At 36.5% G+C, this 18,272-nt stretch overlaps 1 protein-coding gene across 21 annotated transcripts in view; it reads left to right on the top strand.

Moving 5' to 3' along the window:
* Nucleotides 1-18,272, top strand: part of NRXN1 (neurexin 1) — a 739,204-nt gene that overhangs the window by 312,945 nt on the left and 407,987 nt on the right. For 13 of the 21 annotated variants that reach the window (XM_065632964.1, XM_065632959.1, XM_065632953.1 and 10 more), the window contains 2 exons: nucleotides 6,937-7,140; nucleotides 9,274-9,300. In XM_065632964.1, coding sequence (XP_065489036.1) covers nucleotides 6,937-7,140; nucleotides 9,274-9,300 — 231 coding nt within the window. The remainder of the gene's footprint in view (nucleotides 1-6,936; nucleotides 7,141-9,273; nucleotides 9,301-18,272) is intronic. The other 8 variants (XM_065632973.1, XM_065632971.1, XM_065632969.1 and 5 more) reach the window with 1 other exon arrangement.

Raw genomic sequence — 18,272 nt, 5'->3', positions numbered from 1 at the left:
AAGCTGGCAGAGGGCATAGCCGAGCTGTCTGATGCATTACAAAAGCCTTCAGTTAAGCATGTCTGGTGTACCACCCTGTGGCAAAATTCTGCTATTACATATGGCAGAAGTAAAAATAGGATTTGCGTTTTTCAACTTGAGAGCTACGAAACATGCATTAGAGATAAAAAAAAAACAACATGCAGATCTGCAAAGAACTTAAAAGCAAACTTGGTCATAGCAGTTTCTCATAAATATATTTGACAGGTGGTAATATTTTATGTAGAAACCTTTATCTTTTTTATTTCTCCTACTTTATTGTCAGCTGTCTTCCAATACAGAGCTTGATTGTCCCAGTGCATTCCCCTACTGGGAATGGTGGTACTATGGTGGTGGTGTTTGCTTCTCTAGAATGGTATTTGGTTCTTGTCCAACAGAAATATGTGTGACAGTTCAGACAGGATGGGATCAGTTCCTGCTCTTGGGTTGCCCTCTCCAGAGCAAACTACACTGAAAGGAGATGTCCTTGCAGTAATACTCATATCTCCATTGGTCATGCATTAATAAGACTATAGCTTTTGAGACTCTGAAAGAGGCATGATGGCATCCTACCACACAGTTATTGTAACCACTTACCCATGTGCAGTAACTGATAAACTTTTATATTTGATGATGTAAACAACAGAACTATAATTGTTCAACCTAATTTAAATAAAATAGGAACATGTTCATTTCAACAAACAATACAGTTTCACAAAGCAAATAAATCATTAGAATATATTACTGGACATTAAACAACTGGTATATTTTACTTAAAGTTAAGTGATTAAGGTATCTTCAGTAAACAAAAACATGTATCTACTTTTTAGTACCATCATTTATATTTCATGCTATTTCCCCCAAAATAGGAGTTCTAACATCCATATGTGGATGTATCATGTACAATACAGAATTTGAAATAGTTTAGTCAGCTAACCAGTGTACAAAAACATAGAACACAACTCAGTTTTAATTTCAGTATACTTAAAATTAATTTTTTTAATGTCCATGTGCTTTTTATCCTGTTTCAAGTTATTCTTGATTTTCAGTAAGGTTAAACATCAGTATAATCTGTAGATTTGCTTTAGTAGATTATGGAAGCTACAGCAGATGGACAGACAGATGTCACCGCAATATAATTTGACTTTCTAGCTTACTTTGATTGTGGATCACAATATGTGACTGTCTCTCAGCAAAGCCCTTTGCAGGTGTATACTTTTGACTGGATGGCTAGGAGCAATGCACAAGAGGAAATTGATCAGTGATATGAAAAAGTAGGCATGCCAAGAAAGATATATCAAAGTGACGTTTCTGAGGAGAAAATACATATAAATTAGAGTATTTGCATATAGATATCCACATTGTGCATGCACACACACTTGCACACACACATATATATTAAATAAAGAAATATAGCTTTTATTCTTTGCATTATCTCTGGATGCTTTACAATTTAAAACAAAAAGAAAAATACAGGTGATAGGATAGTAGATGGTATGAAGAATCATGTCTTCGAAATATTATAGTAATTCCATTTCTGACTTAAATTAACTAATTGGTCCTATATGTTAAAGTTCCAGTACCTTTACAGTGTGGCTTAGGACCTCAGTCCTGAAATAATACCAGTGTAGAAAGTGTAGAAATTGGGAAGAATCTTTTGAACTTCTCTTAATGTGTTACCTAGTCACTAATCGCATATCAAGAATTGTTTCCATCACGTTGATGGAAACATTCCTCGCGATTCACCAAGGCTGCAGCTTTGAATCCGGATGGACTGAAGTAGCTGCTGTAGCAAACACACAGACAGCGCTGAGCTGAGCTGAGTGTGCGCCTGGGAGTAGAACAAGACCTAAGAGTCTGAGTTTGAATCAATAGCCATTGATATACTTGAGTACTCACACAAATTATAAGGAGTAAAATCATATATATCACTCGAGTGTTTTCAAGGCAGGATATTGTTGCGCTACTTATACTGGTAAATAAAACACGATCAGAGAGCAAACTTGGATACTTGATTATTGATGATCCAGCTCATTCACAGACTTCCTGGTACAGCTCTGGACTGTATCATCTGTCACCTTCTGGACAAAGTTCGTGAGACAGTATGGAGACAGCAGGCACACAGGGGGATTTCGTGCTTTAAAAATGGCTCTGTGGGCAGCAACACAGTCCTCATATTGTTACAGAAACTTTGAAACTGAAAAAGCGGGACAAAATAAAAATTTGTCTTTAGGACTTTAGAGGCACCACAAGATGTCCAGGGGATACAAAAATTCTGTTTCTACCCATAAATGTCCGGCTGAGCATTTCTGAGGCTAGAAACAGGTGTAGGAAAGTTTCAGGAAGAGTAGATGCCTCAGTCTCTTCAGCAATATAGGTAACCCCAGCCCAAGTGAAAATTAAAGTCCTGAATCTCTCCTCTCATATCGTTACTATTCTGTGCATCTTTGGTGATAGGCACAGAGCTGATTGAAGTAGTATACATATACATATATAGGAAGGAAGAGCATGCAGCCCTGGAGACTTCAATCAGAAACTGAACCCTTCAGCTTTTTTTGCTTTTATTTTTTTTGCCCCCCCGCCCCCCCTTTTTTTTTTTGCTTTTTTTCCTTTTTTTTTAAATTTGAGTGTTTTGTTTGGTTGTTTTTTCAGCACAGGAGCAGCAAGGGTTTTTACTTGTCAGGTTTATAAAAATATTGAAGAAAGAATGTATAAAATAATTTTTATAAATCTCTGAGTTATATCTTACTTAATATTTCTTCTTTATAACTCTACTGCATGCACTTATTTGCTGCCATAAAAAAATTGTCAGTGATGTTTTATAAGGATTTTCTGCTATTTTTCTTTTCAATGCTATATTTCCAACACTAAGTGGTAGTAAAATTACTCCCTGCCATGGAGACTCTGATTCTTTTAATGAATAGCACATTCTGAGCTAAACTTATGGTCTATTAGCATTTAATCTAATAATGAAGTGGAAGATGAACAAGAGAAGAAAGGCTTTCTGCCAACACTTATGTGAGAACAGGTAGCAGTGTAGATCTCAACACACACATGCCTTTGGAATTAGTTGGTTCAACACAAAAACACAAAAAAGTAAAAGAGGTGAAAATTAATGCATACTTTCAGCCAAAATCTTCATTTGAGGTCTGCATAACTGGTGTAACCTCCACTGCCTCTCCTCATTCAGATCACCACTTCACTGGCCAGGTCTTGCAGATTAACAATCCATTCTGGACAACCAAAGTAACTGCAGGATGGAAACAATTCCATTAAACAACTGAAGCAATCTCTAGTTCTAAGAAAGTCAAACCAAAACAAGCCCTTCCTATTTCATCTTGAAAACTGTTTTTTCCTGCTATCTGAAACCCAAAGTTCTCTGATAATGCATGCCACCAAGCATAAAGATGGGTAACAAGGCATTTGCCAGAAAGCATTACAAGACACCAGTAGGGGAAGAGGAAGCTCCTTGTGCTGTCAAAGGTCTTATACAAGTAGTACTAGATGCCTTCTGTCCAGCGAAGACCAACAGGCCGTGGAAATTTGCAGAGCTGAGAGCAATGGTGAGTCAAGTGGAAGAGATGCTGAGTTGACATATTATTCAGGTGGCAAAACCCAGCTTGCTGTCGTTAGAGAGGTGCATAATATTGATAAAGTATCATTCAACCTTCTTAATGTAGTGATCTTTTAATAATGGTTTAACAAAAAAAAGTTTTTCCTAACAACACTTGTACCAGCAGACCCATTTCAGGTGAATAATCTGAAGATAGTTGTGTTTTTATTTTTCGAATAGGTACTGTCTCCGATCTTCAGTTACGGCTCTCAGGGCAGTGCTAAATCTCCTTTGATCAAATCATCCCTGCTTCCTGCCAGTTTTGTGTGTGTGTTTGGTTTGGATTTGTTTTTTGTTTTGGTTTGGGTTTTTTTCTGTGATAGCTTTGTGTTTAGAAAGCCTTGGAACTTCCCATACTGAAAGGAGCTAGTTGACATGAGGGGGTTTTCTCATTGCCCCAGAGCTTTTAAATCATTTGATCTTCTGTTCAGTCTCCTTGGTCTGTTCTTGGAACATCTGTTTCCTGGCACAGTATAGTTTAGGAGGATTGAGTATCTAATCGCATCAGGTCTGTTCACCATGATGTTAAATACTCACAGGTCATCTCTGATTACATTAAGACAGTTCCTTCTCTCCTTTTTCTGTAATTTTCTATAAAAGCGCATAATTATAAGAAAGCCAGCAAACAGTACCAGTGCTGATTTATTAGCAGCAGACCTCTGGTGTTGTTGAATGATGTTCATCCTATAACAACTGATTTTGCTCTGCTTGTGAAATCCCTGGGTCTTTTTTAATAGACAATATAAAATGCATTTTATTTTCTCTTACATTAGCATGCAACTTAAAGTTTTATGCCAGACTTCTTTAATTACCTAAATCGTGTTTACCTTGATTAAGATCTTGGGAGCTTTTAATGCACAGACTAGACAGCTAGAAGATATAGGAACGAGTTGTAAGACCCTGCTGGCCCTTCCCCCTGACCAAAACAAAACAAACAAAAAAACCCCCACAACAAACAGGTTTTTCGGGGTTTTTTTGAAAGCAAAAAATAATTTTAAAAAATACGTATCACTTCCCACTGAAAACTCTTTGACTTTAAGTCTCTTATCAGGATGGTGAGAGTTAAATATTTTATCTGCTTGACAGAAAAATTTTAGATTTAGAACATGCAGAAAACATTATTACCTGCATGGTTAGAAATCATCAAACCTATACATGTATTCTTCTAACCTGTTATGTCTAATGACTTTCATGCCAGTATTAGTAATCTCTTTTTTCCAACATCAGACTGGGGTTTTTTTCAAATTTGTATTGTGGAAATCTGGAATTATTAATGAACATGCCATCTATCATTCTTGCCTCCAATGTGCTCACAGAGTTTGTGAAACATTTTGTCTTTCCATGGACGATGTACGCTAGAAGTCTTGAAGATCTTATCTGTCTTTAACAGTATACAAGATATGCAATGGAAAAAGTTTTGACAAAAGGTTTTGACATTTGATATTTTTAAAAAAATATTCTAACTCTGCTTTAGTTATGATATTGATTAAACATAGAATCAGGTAGTATCAGTCCTTGAAAATATTATTGCATGTGGGACCACACTACAACTTTGCTTTACATCATAGAATCATAGAATAGTTTGAGTTGGAATGGACCTTCAAAGGTCATCCAGTCCAACCCTCCTGCCATGAACAGGGACATCTTCAACTAGATCAGGTTGCTCAGAGCCCCGTCCAGCCTGGCCTTGGATGTTTCCAGGGATGGGGCATCTACCACCTCTCTGGGCAACCTGGGCAAGTGTAAACATTTCTTCCTCAGTGTAAAACATTTCTTCCTCATGTCTAGCCTGAATCTCCTTTCCTTTAGTTTAAAACTATTACCCCTTGTCCCATCGTAATACTGCAGCAAATTGAAGCATTGAGAAGCTTCACTTAATATTCTCTGCTGTCTTCTCTTTCTGCTTGTTGCTCTTTTGGCCTGTGATTGGGCAAGTAACTGATATTTTTTTCAGTGAGTTGAGCTACTGTCAGGACTGCATCTTTTTTTAAGAAAGATTGTATAGCATCTTGTTTAGACCTCATCATCTTATACTTCAACAGTTTCTGAGACTGGGAGTTTTGGGGTAGGTTAAAGAATGTAGGAGACACGTGGAAGAAGTTAAAAGGTCTCTAGTGAATTACTGGTAGGTAAACAATCAGGTATGCATAAAGCAAGGCACATTCAGATAGTATATTTTGCCATTCAGGCAGTGTTTTAGTTATGTAGTATGGTTACTTTTTGTATGTTACTGCCAAGCCTACTGACATTTCTGGTGGTCTGCCCATTGACTGCTGGCTGCGTGGTGAGTTGCTCACTCACCACGATGTGCCACTGTCCATGAGCCGAAGAGCCATTTCCAAAGGCTATGGTTGTTAACTGGCTGCAATGCTTGATCCTCCTGCAAAAAAAAGGATTTCCTAATGTTTTAGAAATAGATGTGTCCTTTGCTTTCTAGGAGCTGCTGTGCCTCCCTGTGAGCAGAAACGATCTGCTGCCTTTCTTGTTACCAGCCTGAAGGCTGGGAAAAGACTTGTGGCTGGTTGCTCTGGGCTCTAACACGCTGTGACCGCTCCGTGCCAGAGCCACTCGCCGGGAGGGTTTTCTGGAATGTCTGAAAGTGACGGTTATTTGCTTGTCTCAAGGGTTTTAAGATCTTACCCTCAATATGCCAAGTCCAGTTGTGATCCTCTCGTTGAGGCTGTTGTAATGTTTGTACATGCATTTTTGATTCTATCATACCGTAGTCGTCGTGGTCATGAAGCAATCTGCGCTCTGTCCAAACCACGCTGGGGATATTTGCCCCTTTCAGGTGGCTTTTTGCTAACTGGATGATAATTGTATCTGTAGTAGTAGCAATTCTGATAAGTTTATACATAAAGAATCCTAAGATAATAATGTAGGTGGATGATTATCAGACATGATGTTTTAATAGGCTGTTAGGTTTACCTGAATAGCTTTTACTGGCTTTGACCTACTTTGAGTAGTACAGGCCTAGTCTTGCAGGCATTTCTGTACACGTGATTTTACCCATCTGCGTGAAGATGCATATGTGAATGGCTGGTTCATTAAAAGCACAATTTAGGTTCTTTATAAAACACTAAAATATGCCTCTTAAACAAACAAAGAAAAATAAAAACCAAAACACTAACCAAAAAAACCCGCTGACTTTGCTTATGTTTCCCAGTAAATAAATGTGATATGTATTATGTAATTTCTCTGTGTCATACTGAGTTCATGTATTTTTAACCCTTTTAACTCTTTGAGCAATTTCAGTAAATACAATGTAATTTTTTAGTAACTGATTTTCTCCTTTATGTTTTCAGAGGCAACAATTTTAAGTTATGATGGAAGTATGTTTATGAAAATACAACTCCCTGTTGTGATGCATACAGAGGCCGAAGATGTTTCTTTACGGTTCAGGTCCCAGCGAGCTTATGGCATTTTAATGGCAACCACTTCTAGGGAATCTGCAGATACCCTTCGTTTAGAGTTGGATGCAGGACGAGTTAAACTGACGGTCAACCTAGGTAACAAACTTTTGCTCCAAGAAATTAACATTTTCTTTACATTTTTCTTTTTGCTTGCAAACATTTATGAAACAGCCTGTTTTAACATTAAAAGTAAGCTGAAATGATATATAAACACGTCAATGCAACATTCGCGTATGCACATACACACACAAATACATGCTCATTATTATACTTTATTTTGTTTTCTTTTGCATTTTTGTATTCTTTATATAGTCTTAACATATTCCATCACAATATTTTTGTACTATTGTGTATTCTAAAAAGAGAAGACTAGTTCATCAGTGGTATTTTTGGGCTAAATTATTAGTCTTCATTGCGGAAGACTGGTCTCCCTCCACAACTTCTTCACAGTAGCAACTCCTCAATTTAAAAGTGTAAGCAGAAACAACGTGTATGTAGGTCAGATTAGTCTTACCTCCACCAGTTATGTACAACATATAAATGTATCGAAGAATTTTTAGATTTAACACTGAAAATGTTGCAATTAAATATTCCCACTGATGGATTTCTTGGTCTCCTCTTTTTAGGTGTCAAACCTATAGTAAATCCATCTCCTCTTTTTTTTAAACAATTCTGTAGTGGTATTTTTGTAGTATCGAACGATAACACAACCCTTCAATGCCCAAAGACTGCGGCCCTCAGCAAACAGCCATGTGAACACAGGAGGCACAAGCCCTTTTACAGAAAAAAAAAAAAAAAATGGTTTCCTAGTTCGAAATATGATGGACAAAATGTTAGGGTATGGTTTCCTCTAGTTTTAAAAAAAGTAAGTAAAGTGCTTCTGCTGTGCTTATGGTTAAATCCAAGTCAGGACCAGAAGGAGAACAGAAGTAGAATCAGGAAAATGCACATGCAGTGCAGTGATTTCCATTCAGTGGAATGCTATTTGTAAGGCAATTAGGTCCTGTATTGTTTTAATCACATATAAAATGGGATGGGGGGGAGAGGAATCACCTAACCCTCCACTTCATCAGGGTGTTGCCCACAGACACACTGTCCTGGTGTCTAGATTTTGGACGGGAGAAGGAGAAGCGAAAGGTTTGGGGTTTACTCATCTCTCGCAGTCCCCCCCAGTGCGGAGCCGGGGCTGCCACTGGCTGCGGGCCGCCCCTCCCCAGAGCCCTTTCTGCAAAAGGGGATGTGCAGATGCTGGTCCTTGGCTGTTTGCAACCACTTTTCTGATGCGGTTGACGACACATGACAAACTCAGCTATATGGAAACAAAATCTAGGTATATACATTCCTCAAAGGTATAAACTGTGTGTAGCTGTACAAACGAAGTAGCGTGGTTTAGATGTTTTTTTTTTTTTTACGGTAATAAATGGGGGTAGCCCAGCAGAGGACCCTGCCGCAGATCAGGTCATTCTCTTTGGATACAGAACACCACCCTCTGTCAGTTTTTTGCTTCATTCTATAGTTCAAGAAAGCAAATTAATCCATGCCCTAGCTATATTGTTTCTTCCTCCAATACCCCTCTTTTTTTTTCTTTCTTTTTTTTTTTTTTAGGTCAGGCAAGGAAATAATCTGAAAACAGAGAGGATTCTCTAATTATCAGTGTTTATTTTCTATATATTAATGTAGCTTTAAGTGTAGTACCTGTTAATTCCTGAAGTCTATATATTAGGAAAATGCAAACCCACAAACCCTTGTTTATAGGCTGGGGGAATTAACTTTCTATTTTACTACTTAGTTTTTAGAGATCAGCCTTTGAGGTATACTATACATAAGTTGTCCAAGATGTCTGATTGTGGCTTGGCTTGCTCTATGACCCATTGTGACGGAGCACTTTCTAATTTTATTGAGAGAAATTACCTGTTCTTTCACAGATGGGGAGAAAGTTGCAGCCTGCCTCAGCCAAGCATCTTTGACATTTAACCCTGACTTTTCACTTAGATTTGTCACCATGTAGCTTTGTTTGAAATTGGCCATTTTTACCCTATTTGTCGTTTCTATTTATAAAGACTTATCGCAGTATATCTGGGTTATAACAGTATGTAAAGACTGATGATATGGAGTGGCCATATTTGCATGTGTCTGTCCCCGGAAGGGTGGACTGTGATTTTATTGGATGTCTGCAGCTATTACCTTGAAGGATAAATTTTCATTTTTCATCTATTCTTCCCCATCTAGACTGTATCAGGATTAACTGTAATTCCAGTAAGTGCCTATTCAAACTTTTTAAAATGTTATTCCACCATTATAAAATATGCAAACTAGATGAAAAAGATTGTGGACAGCTTGCAAGTGCTTGATAATTTATTAATGAAATGTGATGATTAATTATTGTTGTGTAAAAAGTCATCATATACTCTAGTATGTATTTATTGTTCTTCCCATAGGATACAACTTTTAACTAGAATACTAAAAAAGGAAATACTCTACAGGTTGTAAACATACACAAAGGAAATGGTACCTGTAGTACTGTCTTATTCTAGATGGACTATTTTATTGACAGTATCCATACAATTTTTGCAACAGCATTTGTGAGAAGCTGTCACATTTTCCCCTGTGTCCTCCTTCTAGTTTTCTTGACATTTTACCTCCAACTTGTGGTGAGACTGTTGGAACATAATTGTCCGTAGTATTTTACAATCCTCTTAGACAATTAACTGTATTTACTGGCTACTTATAACAATTGGTTTTGCTAAATCTTTGTTTTGTGGAAATGCAATACATTTCAATAAGGACATTATTAAGTCTGAGAATAACCATATTTCTATGATGATTTTTTACACTCTAATCATGTAAGAAACCTTAAATTGAACAATTTTTCTCTGTGATATGCATGTTTATAAAACAGAGGGAAACATTTGCCAGATGAATGGAGTAAATTTTAACTTCTCTGATATTATTTGGATTAAGAGGCTATATTCTGAAAGGAGAAAAAGGACTGTGATTTTATTTTGAGTCTATGGAATTCCTGAATGGTGTCAACAAAATTATTGATAGTAAGTATGGTAGATTTGAGTTTTGGGTTGTTTTTTCTTTCCCTTCCTAACAGGTTTTGCAGGCCAGAGGACTGGTTTTCTGCAAAGTGAACCAAAGCTAAACAACAAACTATGTAGGTAGAATTTGTAGTTGTTAATAGTTTCCCAAAAGATTTTAACATAACATCCCATAATAGTTTTATAGTCCACAAAGAAAAACAGGGAACTGGAGTTATTTATAATGTTTTTATCTGCCAATAGATTTTGTGATTAATAACTTAACAAGACAAAAATAGAGCACTTTTATTAAAAAGCAAAGTTTTCTTGGGGAAAGTTTTTAATCTAAACCATCCTTAAATCCAGATAGGCTTTTCAATACAATAAAGGAAATGTTTGCACGTACCAAGGCATAAGGATAGCTTCCTCATATTAAAAAAAAAAAAAAAATCAGTTATAAAACCAAATATTTCCACTTGCTAAAAATGTCCGTGGTCCATTGCCAAAATGTATAAGATCATGAAAAATCTCAGAAACATTCTGTTGGTCTGTCACAAGACACTAATTTTTGATCATGACCAAGTCCCAATTAGAAAAAGATTTCCAAGTATAAGACAAGCAACTTTTTGAGCAGAAATGTCATGAGTTTGCCTGTTGCTTGTAAATTCCTTTCTCCTTATGAAAAGCAATATTGCTTTCTTCTTAACTTCCTTGATAAAATTAGAAATGCCCTCTCAAAAGGGAATCAGTAATAAAGCCACAATACAATAGGTGTTTTGTTTTTTTAATCTCTTTTGAGACAAAGAAGTGTCAGAAAAATAAAATAAAATAATTTCATTTTTAAGCAAGTTTTTGATCAAAAGAGAACCCACACATACAGAGTAAGTACTAAGCCTCAAATTAGAGGATTGTAAACACGAGCGATGTATGTACTGAATTGAATTAGCAGTTATGACTTTTTCTTCGTCTCATGCAGAAGCAGCGTAACCTCTGTACAAAATATCCTTGGTATCAAATACTCATAAGTTATTTTTCTTTACAGTTTGTTTTTAGCTTTTTTATTATTAGAAATGAACTTTCATGATTAGTTTCATCTCCCTTTGGTGCTTGTGTACTGAACAGATTTTTGTGAGCTTTCGGTACGGTAAGTACTACAATGCTTTCTTATCAGCACTCACTTTAGTTTTTCAACAACCAGATAATGTTTCAGGAGCAATTTCTGTGGTTTAAGTTTCAGATTATGAAGAATTATTGCTCTAAGCAGTCCTTAGAAGATACTTGCTTATTAGACAGTATAATGGTTTTTAGTGGAACACACACAATTGATTTCAAAGCAACAGCACCCAGAACTTGAGTCTTAATTTGCTAAACACTATAATACTTCAGTGCCTATCTTTTTGGGTCTACTGAGAGCTGGTTGTATATCAATCCTGATTTTATGTTGATAGAAGTAAATTTTGTTTTCATGTTTGAGAAACTTTTTTTTCAGATTTTTCCCATTTCTGTTGCTTTGAAATTAGTCGTGTTAATATAATTTCACTGTTGGGACTGAAATACTATTTCTTATAGCTAGACTAGTAACAGAGTTAAGGTCGAGATGAAGCTGGTTTGAATTTGGAGAGACAGCTTTAAAAAAAATGTAAACCCAAAAATAAACAAAAATTGGTGTTTTCGTGAGAGAAGAAAAGGAAAGTTATGAATGTGAGCACCTAATTTCCTACAGTGAATTATGAGCCTAGTGAATAAAATATTGCACCTCCCCTTCCCGTTTTCCCTTGAGTGCAGCCTGAAACCTGTCTTCTGCTCACTGCAGATCAAATGACCGGCTGTTGGCCAGTCAGAGCTGAGATTTTAGTAGCAATTTCTTCTACACTTTGTCATGACTTCACCTTTAGCTGATGTCCTGTGTTGCAGAAGAGGTGGCATTTTGTGGTCTTCCTTGTTTGAAATGCAGACTTTTTTAGAATTTCAAAATTTTAATCAGGTGACAGGTTGCTACTAAGCCTGTGTCTCATTAATAATATTATGGAGACTGTTCACTTCATGCCATTTTTATGGAAGTGCACGGCATACTAAAGTCAAACTATTTTTATTTTGTGCTTGGTTGGAAGATTGGTATCTGTATAAAACCTAACACCACTAGAAATTCTGTATTATGTAAATCATAAAATACCATTGCTGAAATGTTGGTTTTGTACATCCCAAAATCACTTCATTGGGTTCTTCAGACCTGCAAGTTTACAAAATGAAATTGACTGCCAGGCGGTGAAATAAATGGTCCTTTCAAACTGCATGTAAATTTAGGTCAATATTGAGGCTGACATCAGGAGAAAGGGGAAAACTTAAGTTATGAGAAGAAATGGCTGCTATAAATTCAGTATTAGTTTTCATAGACCAAGGAATTCATTAAAAAATAAGACTGACATGAACAATGTTGGTTCAAATAACACAAGTGTGCAGCATTTCTAGGCACTCGTCATTCTGTAAAAAGAACTCTAGGTTGATTGCTTGTACATTAGAAACAAAATCGATGAGCTAATCCTTAAAAATTGCCTAAGGAGAAATGCTAATGAAATAAAATTAAAAAATATCTTTTTCTGCCCTTTCTGAGAGGGAGGTAGCTGTTACCTTTCCATTGCAGACTATAAAACATTATTTATAAACATCAGTGAATCCTATTGAATTGAATGGGATTTTTCTCTAGTATTACTTAGAGACAACTTAATTCCGCAAAATTTACATGGCAGATTGATAACAGGTTTTAATGACTTGTGAACAAATACAGGTGTACCATATCTCCATATTTTTCACTGCTGCAATGTTAAGGGCTAACTTAATTTAAATTATCTTTTTTCCAGTTTTAATGCTTCCAAAACACTAGCATCTGCAAATTTCCAGATATTCGTTAACTCTAGAGGCTCCAGGGTTTTGTGTGCAATAGACTTTTTTCACAACCATGTGCAGTCTTGCATGGTATTTCATCTTTCGTGGGGTTTTTTGCATAGCTCTCATTTCTGAAAAATAGTCTACATTTTACATGACTCACTGGAGTAGGACTATAGGATTTTTCTTAACTGATACATTATACAAATAGTAATGTCTGGTAAATAGCTGGCTCTCATTTCCGAAACTGATGCCTTTGTTCAAAATTAAAAGATACACGGTAATATTTTATTGGAATGCTGCTGCAAAAGATTGCTCAACTACTAGGACATGGTGCAGGAGTGATTTAGGTCAGTTCTCCAGTACATGGTTTTGCTTAGGCAAATAATTCATAGAGTAATCCCACTGAATTCAGTTATACTCAAATGTAGGATTGTCACAAGAAATTAATAAGAATTGCAGGATGTTAGAAAGCAGGGAGCAGAGATTACTGTGGTGGAGTACATGTAAACTATTCCCCAGGGAAAGTATGAACCATTTATGCTAGCTGGGTGTCCACCTTTACAAATTAGCAACAATTTCCTGCGCCCTTAGGCTTTTCTGTTTGTTCTTCCGGGGAATTGCTCCTTCACTTGTATTTGCATGTGCCCCTCCTTCTGTCTCTTCTTACTTCTTCATCCATTCCCTATATCCTTTATTTTTTCTCTCATTTTGTTTTCTTACTCTGTTTCATTTCTCTGTTTTTCCCTGTAATCCTTAATCTCTTTTCCTTGTTTTGTATGTCCATCCTTTTAAAACTTTGCTTTTCCGCAGATGTACACATTACATCATTAAATTATTCTGTCTGCAATATGTAACATCTGTTACTGAAGCATTTTTTTTCTTGTCAAGGTATCCTGCAAGTACAGAGCATGACAAAGAGCTATGTCAGATTATTGGTAATTAATAGACAAATTATATGTAGTGAAGAACCAACAATGGTGTTCATTTACAGCATATTTGCAGTTTGCACATACTTTTTAAGCAGCAGGAAAGCTTAAATGAAGACTATACATCCTATGAAAGCTACTGCTTGTAAAAATGCATTTTGTTGCAAAGTCCAGAGTCTTCAGCTATGCTTTTTTGAATATTGCAAAACCTACTTTGATGATGTGATGAGCAGATCACCAATACATTTTAATGTATTAACTTCTCACTATTTGGTGAAAAGAACAAATAGAATATATTATTTTCTCCTTTTTGTTGTTGTTGGCAGTAGAAAATCTTTAAAATGGTACAATATTGTAGCTCCCCAATAAAAGGTACAATTTTGTATTTGACCTGTTTTCTTACACAGTGCTTATAGATTGTGTGAGATGGCTTTAATCTTTTTCTCCTTCAGTATGTCTGACAGCCTGATAAAATATGCAAAAGAGATTTACCATAGAGGACATATCAGGAGGGTACTTTCACTCCAAGTTCTGTCAGTGACTCCCCTGTGTTTGGGGTGTAAAGTTTAAAGTAATTAAAATAATTCTTTGTAAGCTTTTGCTACACTTTGCAGATTTAGAACAGGAGGTCATTGGATTCCTTCCTATTCAGCAATATCACATGATTTCCTGAAAAACAGGGTCTGCTGCTGTGCAACAAAACTGAAAACTTCAGTGGCCATTTTCAGCCAAGTTCTGATTGCTAATGGAACCATCATTGAATCCAATCAAAGGAAACAGGTTGAAAGACATACCAACAAGGAAAACTGCTTCTTTACTCAGACCAGGTCTCACTGGAATCCTTACAATTTAGTCCTGGAGCTGCACGAACACCATCCTGAGTCTGTGTTTCAGACACTCTGTTGTGAAGTAGAAAACAGCTAGGCTACGAAAAGAAGTTCAGGTTTGAAAGCAAAACAGCCTGAATAAACCTTATCAAGAGGACTAAATTAGTTACAAGACAGTCCATAAATTATTCTGTATAGTCACAGAAACCAGTGAGACGACATCCTTCTGATTCCTCATTCTCTGTTAAATATAGGGTGAAAAGAACTGTTGCTGCACAGGGTTATGCCACATAAGTCCATCATATTAATTGGCTTACGGGAGGTGTGATGGCAAAACCGTTCACCTCTTCCTGCTGTCTGCTTGCCTACCTGCTCTGGAGAAAAGTAGTGGCTGTTTCCCCTCACTTTGAACCTGCTTCTGCTCCTTGGGAGCACCTAGGGCAAAGTCTATGGCTTGACTTTTTTATGAAAAGTCATAAATATGCAGTATGCTTTTCTAAGATGCTGTTAGATGTTAACACTCAAAAATATTTCTGAAAAATTCATCTCTGCTTCTTGAATGGCAGGAGTGACTTAGCTGTGAATGCAAAGGGAACCAGCAGGGCCATTGCTGATCATTTTTCAAGTCCTTTGTATACCATTCTTTGGGGTTTGTGCTGCAGAATTTCATCTGTGTCTTAAAAATAATTCTTTAAAAGTTTGTAATTTACTTTAAAGTTGTGTTCTTCTAACCTTTTTGTCTGCTGATCCTGCCCTTGCATTGGCTATTGCTTTGCTGCAAGCACGAATGTTCAAGCATCCATGTGGTGAATTTGACTGAAGAAGTGACCCATTAACAAAATTGTTAATTTTAACTTGCTGCAGTTTTCTGAGCAGTTTTGTCACATGACACATATAGATACCTGCTGTAGAATAAAACAGGAGAGGGGGCAAACAGGAATGCTGTGGAGACAGTAGAAAAACAGCCTCTGGTAGAGAGAGCGTGAATTCATCTGATCTACATCTAAGCAAGAACATCTTGAAAAATACATGTTATTGACAGATAGGCAGAAACATCACTTCTTGATGTTATTAAGAGACAAAAAACCAAACCAAAACAAAAAACACCCACAAAACCAAAGAAAAAACCAACTAAACAAACAAACAAAAACCCCAACAACTTGAACTAATAAAAGACATATGAAAATTTGAATCAACTAGCTAATCATAAAGAAAACATGAGAAGAGTCTTGCACATGTATAATTTGTCAGTGCCAATGGTGGGGCACCCATAAGTTTCCCTCTACTTCAGGCCTGAATCTGCTTAGCTGGGGCACGGGAGAGAATTATCATATTAACATACCAAGCAAAAGCTCAAACCTTCATTAAAGTGAAAAGAAGTGCTTCAGATTTTCTGGCTGACCATTTAAGGGTCTGTCATATTTACTTTCTCCCTACTGACAAAGCTTTCAAGATCAGGATTGAAGGCTTTGCTCTCTCAGTGCTTCCAGTCTATGTGAAGGACAGCAATAAAGTTTATTTCTGTGCCTGCATTCTACTTGCTGCTTATAAAAATCTCATCTGTGTTTGCTTTTTCTTAGCTAGCAGAGAGGGAAATTGCCATTAGTCTTCTGGCAGACTGTCAATAAAATATCATTTCAAGTTCTCTTACTAGAAAAAAGATGTTTTTCTTTTTTCTGTGTATGCTCCTTTCCTTTCTTTTCACTCTTTTCATCTATCTTATTTTTATTTTAATTCCCACATTCTACTTATGGCACTTTAAAGATATAACTGATTGAACAGGGGCCTCAGTAATCAAATATATAATGGTAGTATATCTATGGCTTTCTCAGGGCACAATGATGTGCTCTGCAATAGCCAAACACAGTAAAAGAGGCAACAGTAAAAACTTAAACATATCGTTATTTAAATGAATTTGAAAAACATACAATAAGGATAGTTACCCTAATTGGTGGTGAAAAAATCATTAGGTATACATTCAGATAAAGACTTGCTTTATTATCACTACCACATAAATCTTTTCAGAAACTTCTTTAAGATTACTGAAAAGTTGTAGACTTTCCGGTTGTGACACTTCAGTGTGTAGTTCAATTTTACAAGGCCAAGTATAGATAGTTGTCAGTTTAGTGTATATGTGGGTCTATATGAGTCAGGGCCATGGTGTGGATGTATATCAGCTGTCTCTGAGCACTGATTGATATACTACCAAGGGGTTACCCGCAGGGCCCAAGGGCATGGTCTGAAGTTGCCTGAAGTTGTTTCCTCTGAACCTTCAGCCTGACTCTTAAAGGGGAGTGAGAGGAGCAGGAGATCCTCCAAATACTAAATATGACAAGAGGACTCCTGAAGGATAGGAAAGCAAAGATTGCTGCAAGCATGTAACCTCTCATTTTACCAACAGGGACAAAACAGCCTCCAGGATGTGCTAGATCTATAAGAACAGATTATCTTGAATTAATAAATCCTGATTCATATGCAAGGGACTTGTGTGTGTGTAGTGTATAGTGGTTCTATCAGATCTTTCATATAAGGACTTTTCAGAAGAAGTAGACTAGACCTTTCTACTATTTTAATGGGAAAAAGCAGTAGAAAGTAAGTACTTAATGTATACCAGGTCTTAAATTTATCTTATTTTAATTTTATGTTTTTCTCAGTTTTTGAGAAGCAGGATGACTTCATCACATTTTAGGACTGGTGATTTAAATTACGATCACAGTTTTTTTATGAGAGAAAGTGGATATTACATTCTAATCTTGTGGGGATATTGAGGAGTGATGTTGTATTCAGTAGCAGCAAAGCAATTGTGTACTATTTTCTTCTGCAGAAGAATATATAACAGCTAATGTAATGTCATTCATATCAGTGAACTGGGCTGCAATGGCAGCCATTTCACAGTAAAGCTCGGCTACCAACTGGTCCCACAGGAATCTCTAATGACATATTAATAAAAGATTGAGAGAAGAGGAGGAATACTGAGATGATAGTATTTGCAGATGCAATGAGATTATTTAGGAAAGTCAAATGAAATGCTGCATGTAAGGGTTTTCTGAAGGGTTTCAAAATACTGAATGACTGGATAGTTAAATGATAGATGGAATTAAATATCAACATGTACACAGTAATTCGTACTAGAAAAAGTAACCTTAATTATGCAAGCACAGTGATGGAATCTATTAGCACTGAGCTGAAGAAATTGTGCAGTCATTGTAAATAGCTCTTGTAAAACAGTTCAGTGCTGAGAAGTGACCAGAAATCCCAAAGGACATTAGCAGCTATGGGGGAAGTAAGAACCGAACAGAAAACAGCATTATGCTATTGTGCAGTCGTTGTATATCCACATCTTCAATCCTGCATGTGTTTTTAGTTCCTGTTCCTCATGATGAACTTAAATAGGAAAAATACAGTGCACTGCAACAGGAAGGATTCCAAGTATGGATTGACTTTCTTACACAGAGGAGCTAAGCAAGCTAGGGGAAAAAACAAAAACAAAAAAACACCAAAAAAACCCCCACACTAAAAATAAAAACACCCAACACACCGAACAAAAACCAAACAAACAAACAACT

The sequence above is a fragment of the Caloenas nicobarica genome, chromosome 3 (genome assembly GCF_036013445.1).
Source record: "Caloenas nicobarica isolate bCalNic1 chromosome 3, bCalNic1.hap1, whole genome shotgun sequence".
In the NCBI taxonomy this organism is placed as follows: domain Eukaryota; kingdom Metazoa; phylum Chordata; class Aves; order Columbiformes; family Columbidae; genus Caloenas; species Caloenas nicobarica.
The sequence above is the reverse complement of the archived record's forward strand: the minus strand, read 5'-3'. Positions and strand labels throughout refer to the sequence as shown.